Source organism: Phragmites australis, chromosome 13 (genome assembly GCF_958298935.1).
Source record: "Phragmites australis chromosome 13, lpPhrAust1.1, whole genome shotgun sequence".
NCBI lineage: Eukaryota > Viridiplantae > Streptophyta > Magnoliopsida > Poales > Poaceae > Phragmites > Phragmites australis.
Window position 1 is genome coordinate 21,350,032 of NC_084933.1, and position 12,216 is coordinate 21,362,247.

General features: G+C 44.9%; 2 protein-coding genes across 2 annotated transcripts; both read left to right on the forward strand.

Annotated features, from left to right (window-relative positions):
• Positions 1–2,351: 2,351 nt before the first annotated feature.
• LOC133888110 (magnesium transporter MRS2-C) lies at positions 2,352–6,213 on the forward strand. The gene is made up of 5 exons (XM_062328235.1): positions 2,352–3,025; positions 3,823–3,951; positions 4,034–4,369; positions 4,469–4,516; positions 5,744–6,213. Exons 1-5 carry the CDS (start codon positions 2,462–2,464, stop codon positions 5,972–5,974), a joined length of 1,308 nt encoding a protein of 435 aa, XP_062184219.1. The 5' UTR covers positions 2,352–2,461; the 3' UTR covers positions 5,975–6,213.
• Positions 6,214–7,107: 894 nt separating this feature from the next.
• LOC133888111 (uncharacterized) lies at positions 7,108–10,828 on the forward strand. Its single transcript, XM_062328236.1, has 5 exons — positions 7,108–8,571; positions 9,460–9,517; positions 9,595–9,678; positions 9,764–9,905; positions 10,188–10,828. Exons 1-5 carry the CDS (start codon positions 8,094–8,096, stop codon positions 10,578–10,580), a joined length of 1,155 nt encoding a protein of 384 aa, XP_062184220.1. The 5' UTR covers positions 7,108–8,093; the 3' UTR covers positions 10,581–10,828.
• Positions 10,829–12,216: the final 1,388 nt, after the last annotated feature.

Consider the following 12,216-nt stretch of genomic DNA (forward strand, 5'->3'; position numbering starts at 1 on the left):
CTTTATGTGATTCTGTTTCCCCGTTCTCATTGGTTTCCCTGTTCCTGCCTGCTCCTTTGCTCATTCGCGTGGTGCTGTTGTTTGTCGTTTTGGCTGCAGGTGTTTCTTGCTCGGTTTGGTGTCTGGCAGTTGCGCCACGCACGCACACGCACTCATCCACCAAAGTCAACAGAGGTGCGTACACACAGCGGGCGTAGCGGGGCGTGCCTACCATCCTAGTAGTTCTGTGCCTACCACCGAAGACACGGAGCTGTTGACGCCAAGTCCGGCTCTACCATTGGAGCTTCTTGTTGGTAACGGACAGGCTATGGTAGTTTAAAATAATTTTTTTTATCGTATTCACTCAGGAAATTATACTAGTACGAGTTTCGCTCGACGCGCAGTGTAACAGAAGAAAAGTTAAAGTAGACCAATCCAACATCGTACACGCCAAACTCATCGACCAGCTCCCGATCAGATCTGTCGCGTCCTCGACCAGTTTTGAGTGGTCGTATCGTGCTGTCCGATCATATCTGAGTGGTCGCGTCGTGCTCCGCGATCAGACGAGCAAGTACGTCGACCAGTTCGTCACGGCCAGTGACCAGTCCCGAACACGTCACGATTAACTCGTCAAGGAAATCAGTGCCACAATAGCAGCAACGCCTCTACGGTGTCCACATGTACTGGACAGAAATGCCGAGCGCTGATTTACTAGCACCGTACGCGCGGCTAGGGTTTTGGGAGATTGTGTAGAATGTTACGGTTAGGGTTTCGAAGTGGCTCAACCTTAGCACGCCCTACCCATACCTCTTCTTATGTATAGCTTGCCAATGGGCTTCCACATTGGAACCCCTTTAGGACTCTAACTTCTCATGGATTACAATCCAATCAAAACCTATATATGAATCTATTCGCATGTTTTGTTTCAAGCCATTAAATGTGTGTCTCATTAGATTCATGTACAAACGGTTACGACTCAGAAACCCTTTTCAAACCGAAATCAATAGCGGTCTCTAACAGAACATGTTGATTTTTTAGTATACACAAAAGATCATGTCGGCTGAACCTTGATATACACATACACTGATCCCTTCGCATCACGATACCAGTCAAGCCCAATGCGAGATACGTATCATCCTTACGATAGCTCGACCATTCACTCGATAAAATAGTAGATTCATCATGATTATGCACTTTCTCGATCCAACTACTTCGAGGAGCCCATAGATATCTCTCCCGTTATCAAAGAGGGAAAAATTCCATCTTAATCGCTCACATCCCACGACATGTTTCATGATAAGCCTGAAAACTACCTTTATGAGTACTCAGTTACGGAATAATATTTGGTAGTCTTAAAGTATGCCACTATATATTTTGGGAATCAATAATGATCTCAGATCTAAGGATCTTATAGGTACACTATTTTTGATAACAACTGATGGCACATCATAAATAACAATCCCAATAATATCTTAAGGTGGATCTATCCAACATCATGTTCTCTAACATAAATGTCAGCATTATTAACTTGATATCTCTATACTATGATCCATAAAACGTGATCATCAATCAATACATGTGCTGATCTTATGTATCATCACAATGATATGCGATCAAGAATCGACTAATAATAATATCATAATATAAATAAAAGAGTTTCACAAACAAATCACATATTTACCAATCAATGTAAAAAGTAATCATTCTTGAAATAACATATTATTCAAAAGTACATTAACATATACATGTGATATAATTATCTTTATGATTAACTCTGGGGCATATCATTTTCACTTCTCATGCCCTTGAGCAAATACATTAGTGTTATCTTGCAATAATATGTATTTGCATGTGTGAATTTTAAATGTATTTCAAATTGCTGTCTATTTTTATGGAAAGAAGAAGAGATGGATGAGGAGGAGGAAGAAAAAATAGTTTTCATTGTGTGGCCCTCTACATTCTTTCCTTACGTCCACCACTGGATACTACCTTTTTTTTAGAGAAACAAATAGTTCTACTTAATGCTTTCTTGCAAAACAAAGGAAAAATATTGTCATTTGGGCTTTCGCCCCAGATAGCTGGGCTGGGCCAGACTCCGGTCTAGCATTTGCACAGCACTCGTTGCCCAAACCTGACCCGGGCAACCGGGCTTTCAATAGGAACCCACCACCGGGCGGCGCCAAACCTAGTACTACCACGGTACCACCCAGATCCATGTCCATACAAAATGGGACCAATAATTAGTGCACGCAAAATCTAAAATTAAATTAGACTGTGACATCCCACGCACGTTCCGAATCCAACGGCAACAGAAGCACCACGTCGCCTTCAGGCCAGCCCGACCCCGCCATGGCAGCACCAATAATTCGATGATACTCTCCAGTCTTCTCTCTCATCCCAGCCACCGGCGTTCGGGGAGATCCCTTCCCAGTTCCCTCCACATGCTCCATTAATACACGTCACTGCCACCCCGGCCCCCGCCATGGACCACGACCACCTCAAGGATCGCCTCCTCCTCCCGTCCTCCCGCGCCGCGGCGGCGGCGAACGGTCCCCACCGCCGCCGCGTCACGCCCGCGGCCGGCTCCCGCGGAGGCGGAGGCGGAGGTGCGGGGGGCGGCGGTGTGGCCATCGACGTCAACGGCCTGAAGCGGCGCGGCGGCGGGCGGCGCTCGTGGGTGCGCGTGGACGCGGCGACGGGCGCCTCGCAGTCGGTCGAGGTGGCCAAGCCAGCGCTGATGCGGAGGCTGGACCTCCCCGCGCGCGACCTCCGCCTCCTCGACCCGCTCTTCGTGTACCCCTCCGCCATCCTGGGGCGCGAGCGCGCCGTAGTCTGCAACCTCGAGCGGATACGGTGCATCATCACCGCTGACGAGGCGCTCATCCTGCGCGACCCCGACGCCGCGGAGGGTGCCACGGCGGAGGCCGTGCGGAGGTACGTCGACGACCTGCAGCGCCGCCTCGTGGACCGCGCCGACGACCTGCCGTTCGAGTTCATCGCTCTGGAGGTCGCGCTCGAGGCCGCCTGCTCCTTTCTTGACTCGCAGGTGCCACTCTTACTATATTGTTTTCCTTTGTATTTTAGTGGATAACATCGATTTCAGTTTAATCATTTTCGTCTCTGCTAATGGTATTAGTCATCCTACTGTTGTGGTCTGTGCACATTGCATGGTGAGCTCGATTGATTTCGGTCCTCTCAGTGGATCTTAGGAGCGCGCGGATGACGTTTTTTTTTCCCCCGCTTATTACTTTGGACTCTTTGCATTGGGCAAAAACAGTGTCATTACTTTACACTGTGTGTGCTTGATAAGTACTGTCACTCTGCTATCATGTCCTGTTTCCTACTTTCCATCCACACTGTATGGTCATAAATTAGATTTCCTTTCAGCTTTATTGTATTAGGTGGCACCATCAAGTGTGTAGGAAGGTATCTGACGGTGAATTAAGTGCTGAACTTGATTATCAACTGGCCTGAAAGTTGGGTGTGTCAATTATCAATAATCAAATGAGGCTATATATTATTATGACCAACACTGTAATACCTCTCTCATTTTTCAATGGTGAAGTTACTGAAGTTTAACAAATGGTACATCTGATTAGCATTTGTCAGCTATTTGTTTCAGTATCTCTTAATTTGTTGCTTATTTGTTTAATTCCCAGCGAAAGAGATTGCTTACTACCACCAAATAGCAATAAAAATAAAACCATTCTTTACATATTTTACAATCAATTGGCAAATCCCATACTACCTTTTCAACTTGTGCACTTTTCAGTCATGTCTCTTGTTACAGATAATGATTTGGCATCTCACTAGAGAAATGAAAATATGCGCACATCTTTTCAGGCTGTCGAATTAGAGGCTGAAGCTTATCCATTACTAGATGAGTTGACAACCAAAATCAGTACCCTCAACTTGGAACGTGTCCGGCGACTAAAGAGCAAGCTGGTTGCATTGACAAGGAGAGTCCAGAAGGTAAAAAGATTGTCTTAGTTGTGATTTGCATTCGTTAGATTGATATTTTTTTCAATGTTCCGATCCATTTTTTTCACTTAAGGTCAGAGATGAGATAGAGCAGCTGATGGACGACGACGGTGATATGGCTGAAATGTATCTCACAGAGAAGAAGAGGAGGATGGAAGCATCACTGTTAGATGATGAGGACCTTCAGGGCATTGGCAATAATCGGTTTGGTTCATCTCTCTCTGCTCCAGTTTCCCCAGTTTCGTCACCCCCTGCATCTCGGATGCTTGAGAAGGAATTAAGTTTTGCCAGAAGCAGGCATGACAGCTTCAAGAGCTCAAATAGCAGTCAGTACAACATAGAAGAACTGGAAATGTTGTTGGAGGCTTACTTTGTGGTCATCGACTACACCCTCAGCAAATTAACTTCGGTATAAATCCTGAATTTATTTATGCTATCCTTCCGCACCCCCCCCCCCCTATATTAAGCATCACACTGGTTGAAAGTTTTGAAAAACACATTTTTCCAGCTGAAGGAGTATATTGATGATACAGAGGATTTCATCAACATCCAACTGGTAATTTCGTCCTCAAAATCAATTAAATTTTCATTGTTTAGATTTCAAAAATGATTTAAGCTCACAGTGGATTTTGTATATTTGTGTATATGCCACTCCTGTAAGCCGACAGGATATGCTACATGATAGTATGAGTTTGGATTGGCATACCCTGGTTCTTTACTCATGGGAGTTGCATATATTAAATTATTTTCCAAATTTTGTTTTTTCTGTTTACCCTAAATTTAGCTAATGACATACCTCTACCATGTGTTTTCTAGATTGCTTTGCAGCTTTCTAAGTAGAACATTTCTGGACAGTTGATGCTATGCTCACTTTCACATGCCCTTTTAGAATTTCTTTAGGGTGAACTCTTATATCGTTTGGTTGTTACGATGTACTACTAGAATTGTATAAACACACGTAGAATATTGTTCATCACCAAATTGTAAGTTAGCTTGGAAATAATTTCTGTGAGTATAACATGGTACTATTAGGTAATATAATGTGAATTTGAGTAGAAACTGCTGAAAGTAACATGAGCTTCCGTTGAGCTAGCTATTGAGCTTAATGTTGGATAGATGAGGCTTTACACTATAAGTTGGCTCATGTGTCAGAAGCTTACAGAAGGATGTTAGAGCAAATATTAGCTTACTGGGGCCCTAACTTTAAATATCGTCCATCTTGCGTTATTTTTTTTCCTTTTGACTGCCCTTTTCTTTATGAAGTGAGATGGCTAGTAGCCATTTTCTTTACAGTATGCACATAAATGTAGTGGCCATAAGCACTGATACTATGTCTTGATGGGATACTAGTTTCCATTGGAATTATTTTTGCACAGAACACTTCTATCTAATAGAGAGGAGACAGGGAAAGAATAATTCGAAAAGCTTGCCTTATTTGAACATCAAACAGATGTGGAACCTAGTAATGACTTTGTACGGAAACATGCTAATCTCTGTCTTCTTTTAAGAGAACAGTTGCATGCCAATCTATGTTATTAAGCAGCGACTGGTGATGGACAACATGTTACGACCATCTTTCCTTCTACACTATTGTACAGTTTAGTGTAGCTTGGCTAGAAAGATTTGACGAGATAGTTTTATGTCTCGGACAGCAACAATGTGGAATTGTAGTTGGTTTCAGTAGCGAGAGACATGAATCTTTCTCGACCTATTCTGCTATTAATTGCGTCCCAATCCTTACAAAAAGACGCTTAAATGATTATCACAAATGCTGTTGCCGCAGGATAACGTCCGAAACCAACTGATCCAGTTTGAGCTGCTCCTGACCACCGCTACATTTGTGGTGGCCATCTTCGGAGTTGTCTCAGGAGTTTTTGGCATGAACTTTGTGGTCCCTTTGTTCTCGGCGCCACACGCGTTCGAGTGGACCCTCGCCATAACAGGTGTATGCGGCGTCGTCATATTCTGCTGCTTCCTGTGGTACTTCAAGAAGAGAAGGTTTTTCCCCTTGTAGATGGAGCTCAGGCCAGATGTTTTTTCTGTTGTCCTTCCCTTCCAGTTGTCGATTGCTCTGTGCAGAAAGCGGCAGTGGGAATTGGTGAGCTCAGGCCAGGTGTTTTTCTGTTATCTTCTCCTTCCAGTTGTCGATTGCTCTGTGCAGAAAGCAGCATTGGAAATCAGTTACGGCAATTGTACATATTTCTGTTTTTAGTACACACATTTGTTATGTGAAAAGTACACACATATTTCTCCCTTTTTCTAGCGCATACATATTTCTAGATTGCACCATGATGAATCTGAGTTGGTTGTAGTTGCACACGTGAAGTTACTTGGCAAGAAGGTGCTGGTCGTGTAGCTTCTCGCGTCTGCTCTCCGCTGTACACCTTTGCTATTGTTAGGTATACGTGACACTGTTCCACCGAAAGAGAAAAAGGTGTTACAGATTAGTGTGGTCCTCTCAAGAAAGTAGTTGCATTGCGTGTGTTACATCTCTGATGAGTGCCACAAGAAGCGCATCGCCTTGCCTTTCAGTGTTACCCAGCTCGTCTTCACGTGGTCAGGGATGGCAATGCCGATGCGGGTCGTCGTGACTCGTGACTCGTGAGCTGCACCTGCTTGTCCAGCAACGGAAAAATGTCTTGAACCTGCTCTCGCTTCCTGTCGCTTAATGAATACACGGGACCGACATACAGCACATTTCCACCAATGCGTTTTGTCAGGGTCCTCAGGGACCAACATGGTGGTAGTTGTTGTTGTGGCGATCGCTGAATTTATTTTATTTTTTCTGAGAAAGCGATTGCTGAATGCTGATAGTGATAGCTATCTCTGTTCTGATATTTGCCTACACGTGGAAAACTTATGTGGGATTAGGTCCAACAGACAGACCACAAGCAGACAACTTCTGTTTTATACATGGGCCCTATGGACTTGGGTGGGCTGGTAACCTGGTACACCGAGGTCTCCAGCTCCGCCTACGGGGTCCAGACACAGAGGAGGTGCCCATCCTTGGTGCAGGAACACCGGGTGCACCAACCAAGCCTTCCTGGCTGATCCACCGGGTCAAACTAGACGGTAAAAACTACAGTCTCCCAAGTGGTCCATTCGCTGTTCGGAACCTAGCCCGGACAGTAGCAAGGTCATTATTGAAGCGGTGAAACCTTGATACTGTACTAATCTTAATGTGAAAAAAAACGCTTGGTAATTGAAGCACAAGCAAGCGCCTGAAGGCCTGAAGCAAGCCCCTGAAGGCCTGAACAGAACAGTCCTAATCGACGGATTAAAACTTTACCGTAATTTTGATGAAATTTTACAGATTTCAAGAATTTTAGAGGAGAATAAAAATCCTAATTTTGGATTTTTTCCCCCGCCGATATGTAAAACTCACAGAACACAGGATAAAAAATGAAAAAAGTTAACATAATTTTGATCTTTTTACAGATGAATAAAAATGATAAAATAAAATTGAAATCCCAGCACTCGTCCCCCCGGATCTCGTTTCCCCTCTCTGTCTTTTCACAGTTCAAACCAACAGCACGCGAGCACGACGCCTGACGGCAGAAGCTACCTCGCGAAGCCAAATCTACTGCCGGACACCACATCGGGCACCCTCCACCCACCCACCCACCAATACCAGCGGCAGTAAATTCCGAGCTGCTGCTGCTGCGGGCTCGGCTCCCCCTCGCTCCCCACCCGTCTCCGCCTAGGGTTTCGTCTAGGCTCGCGCCCCGCCCCGCGTCGCCATTGCCGTGGCTCCTGAGGAGGAAGGTTCCGCCGCGAGGAGGGGGCTGTGTTCCTCGCCCCGGTACTAATTTCTGCGAGGTTTCGTGATTCGCCCTTTCGTTTGAGCATGGTTGTTTTTGGCCTCCCTGGGGTTTGGATCGGGCACTCTGAGCTGGTCGTCCGAATGCTGGGGAGGTCGGGCGACGATTGCTAGGGTTTTGCGTGTGGATTTTGCGGGGAGAGCCGGGGGTTGCTTGAAGTGCGGGAGCTGCCTGCGATCCGGCGCTTGCGTCGCCCCGAATTCGGTGCTTCCGCAGCAATGCCTCGTCGATTTGGTCGCGCTCTCTGAGGTTCTGAAGGACGAGGGGTTCTCGGGAGGTTTGTGATTGTGCAAAGTCGGTGGTTCGAGTGCAATGTCCGGGGCTAGCGCGAGGGGGCGGCTGTTGTCGCCGGCGTCCGGCGGTGGAGACTCCGAGCCGCGGTCCGCGGGGAGCAGGACTCGCTCGGTGTCGGCCACTCGGGGACGGAAGCCCTCGCCGAGGCCTGGGAGGGATGTACCCGCGGCGGCAGCAGCGGAGAAGAAGCCAGTTGCCGTGCCCACATTGCTCCCCTCTCTCAGCGCGCCCGCGGGGATGCGTCGGCAGGAGCTGCTGCTACGCTCGGGGCTGTCTCTCGACGCGTCGTGCTCGTCGGATGCGTCGACGGACTCCTTCTGCAGCCGAGCGTCGACGGGGCGGATTGGGAGGCCGGCGTTTGGGGCTAGGAAGAAGAAGACTGTTTCTCAGACAGATTATAAGGCTGTTTCCATGCTGGAGAGGGAGGGTGGATTTGCTTCTCCGACTGATGCTGCTGGTCTGAAGAGGAGGTGCGCGTGGGTCACAGCAAATACTGGTGCGTGCTTCGGTTTCCACTTCCATTTTTCTAGCATTTGCTTTAATAATAACCTGCGATGGGTCTAGCACAATTATTCGTAGTTCTGTAGTTGTCATTTTGTTGTACAAAAGGAAGTTAAATAATTGGTCTAGAGTGCACATCAATAGGGTTATTTCTTAGTGAGTTGGAAATGCTAAATCCAGAGTGCTAAAACGCACAAACTAAGGCCGAGTAGTTTGAACTGTATTAATTGTTTGTGGTTGATGCATTTTTGTGTTCAGTTCTGTCCTACGATCTATATACTTAGATTCCAAAATCAAAATGATACAAAATGATGTCTCTGTGTGGTTATGTTGCAATCTCTAGGCTATTTCACCCTGAAACTGAAATGGTTTGTTAGCTACTTACTCATCAGGAGGCAGGGTTTTGTTATGTGTGCACTTACTTATCAGAAGACGGAGGATTGGGTCACATAATTTAGTCATTAGATTAGTGTTCTACAGTCTTATTTATTCAGAAAAAATATCTCAAATATATACAAAATGGTTGTTTCCCAATTGTAAACATGTTGAAGTTGAAATAGACAGGTCTGGATTTCTTTATCAGGGTGGCTCCAACAATGTAGTTCATTGCTAAGTACTTGTTGTCAACTTAATTTGTCATTTATCCATCCCTCAAAACCGATAGTTCAAAGTGAAATCGAATGAGCTTGCTAAATTTGGAGATATGACGTTTATATGTTTGAATGCATACGAGACTCCCGCGCTCATTGCAGGACCATTGCTGGTCTCACTATTTATCATCTGTTCATCTTAATTGCCAGAGCAATAGAAGTTCAATTTTTGAATCTCGTATTATCTTCTATGCGCCGAATATTTTTTTTATCGTAATCACTTACAAGTGCAGATCCCTGTTACGCTGCATTTCATGATGAAGAGTGGGGAGTTCCAGTTCATGATGACAAGTATGCTGATATGGTCTCTTTTTTTCCTCATACAAGCATAAAATATCCAATTTTCAAATGCTTCGCTTTAATTTCAGGAAGTTGTTTGAGTTGCTGGTGCTCTCAGGTGCATTAGCTGAACTAACATGGCCAGCAATTCTGAACAAAAGACCTATATTCAGGTATCTCTTTGCATTTTTCTGATGTGCCTGAACCTTACGAATGGCATTTGGCAATCCTAGTAACATCTTCAAGTATGCCTCACAGGGAAGTTTTCATGGATTTTGACCCTGTATTGGTCTCAAAATTAAGTGAGAAGAAGATTATTGCTCCTGGAAGTCCTAGCAGCTCCTTGTTATCTGAACAGAAACTGCGGGGTGTTATTGAAAATGCACGCCAAATACTCAAGGTCAGCCCTTCACACTCTTAAATCATTTGTTGGCATGATGTCTAGACGCTGTTTCGCGTTAAAGAATGACAAAGTGGAATAAATCTTGAAGAACAATCACACATGTCTTGAGTCTGAAGGTTTTGTAGATCCTTCTCAAAACAATACCATCTTTTTCTATGTTTTAGTTACTCTTCATTTTCCAGCACGTTTTTGATAAAGTGCTGCATATGCGTTTTAGCCGAAGTCATCCTTAAATAATATGTTTTCTTGTCTGAACTAAGCTTATGGTTATCATTACAGGTTATAGAGGAGTTTGGATCATTTGATAAATATTGCTGGAGCTTCGTGAACCACAAACCTATATCGAGCAGATTCAGGTATCCTCGTCAAGTGCCTGTCAAAACATCTAAATCAGATGCCATAAGCAAAGATTTGGTTCGAAGGGGTTTCCGCAGTGTTGGCCCAACAGTGGTGTACACATTTATGCAAGTCTCTGGCATGACCAACGACCACCTTATCTCCTGTTACCGGTTTGCTGAGTGTGCAGCTGCCGCTACTGGTGCTAAACTTACTGATGAGAGCGAAGCAAATTCAAGTGGCAGCAAGCATGCAACGGAACAGATGAATGGGACGAATGGACTGGCTGCTGATATAGAACTCTCTAGATCCATAGATGAGCTCAATATTTCATAGCGATTAGTAGGGATGCTGGAGTGGGGATGGTAGCATGCGTATTTTGTGTGCTGTAGAGTAGTTGTGATTCGACGTTGTTTTCTATAGTTTACCACTCGTTGATGTAGGGACTTTGATGTAGGGTAGAGCAATCTTCAGTCTTCAGCATGTCAAGACCATTGAACGACAACATGTAATGATGTATATTCTTTGTGATGGGAATGCACCTGATTTCCCAAGTTTTTAGTTGAGTTGGCATGTCGGTCTCACACTGGGAATTGTCGTTACTTGACCTGTGTCGCGCGAACAAGAATTACCTTATGTTTTTTGTTCTATAGTTAACTTCTGCCTGTACGTGTAAGAGCAGTCTGGCTGCTACGCTGGAATGTTGTGGTAAAACAGCATCCAGAGCACGGAATTGTGCATACAACAGTTTGGTAAGCAACAGTGATTCGAGGTAGTACACGCATGGTATGAGTCCCCTGCTTCCTGCTCTGGCCCATGGAGAGGTCAAATCGACGTCTCATGCACTAAGTAGTAGATTTCTTAACATCGACAACGATAGTCTCCTGAGTCCTGTCATAATGGTCATCTTCTTCGTCAGAGTCACCTCTCTCACGAAATCGTTGATTTTCTCCGTCTGAATGAAACTGTTGAGTGAATAATACATACTTACTGTTTAAAAGTAGTATACATATTTTTTTTAGAAAAATCAAATTTTATATACTTTAACTAACATTTAATCAAATTATAAAAATGTCTAGTGACTAAATTTAAAATTTAAAATGATTTCACACTATATAGGTTTTGTCGCTATAAATAATATATTTTATAAGAAAATCTTAATCAAAATTTAATTTTAAAAACTAAGAAAAAAACAGTATCATTTCTGAATAGATAGAGTATTTGGTTAAAGCCTTGCCTAGGAAATGTTGAAAATGCTTAATACGTTGCAGATGTTGTGACAAAATGGAATGTATTCGAAGAAACAGTAGTTGAAGCCACAAGCTCAGAATATATCTGCCCTGCCCTCTAGGAAAGCTACGTCGCCTCGGCGCATTAACTTGTAAGGCAACGCTGCTCCCTCCACCACTGCCATCTTACTCTCTCAATCTCAGCTTCGAGCTCTCCTTGAACCGTCTTGCCATGTCCACCTCCCCGCCGTCGGGAGCTTTCTCCAGTAACGCCGTAGTGACCGAGACAAACACGAGGGAGTTTGGGCACGAGCGAGCAACTGACTCGGCGGCGACGCCGGTTTCACAGGCTCGGCCCGCGAAGAGCATATAGCACGTTGGAAAGAAGACTGACCCGCGGAGGTAGCTAAGCCCGTGGGCCGGCGCGCAACGGCCTACGACTAGGAGCAGTCACTCGGCCGGTTACGTGGGTGGGCCGGCCGTAGGCATCCATCCTGCCCCTGCACTTCGGGTGTGGACACGGGGAGCTTTTTTATTTTTATATTTCGAAAACCAAAAAATTGTAAAATTAGGTGTCTGTTTGAAAAAATGTAAACAGTAGAATTTTTTAATAAACTTTTTCAAACAGACGTTTATTTTTGCAATTTTTTATTTTCGGAATATATAAAAAATTCAGGACACGTGTTTAGGCGTCACGCTGCGTGATCCGTCCCCATCCGCGCCGAGGAGCGTGCGCGCGCACT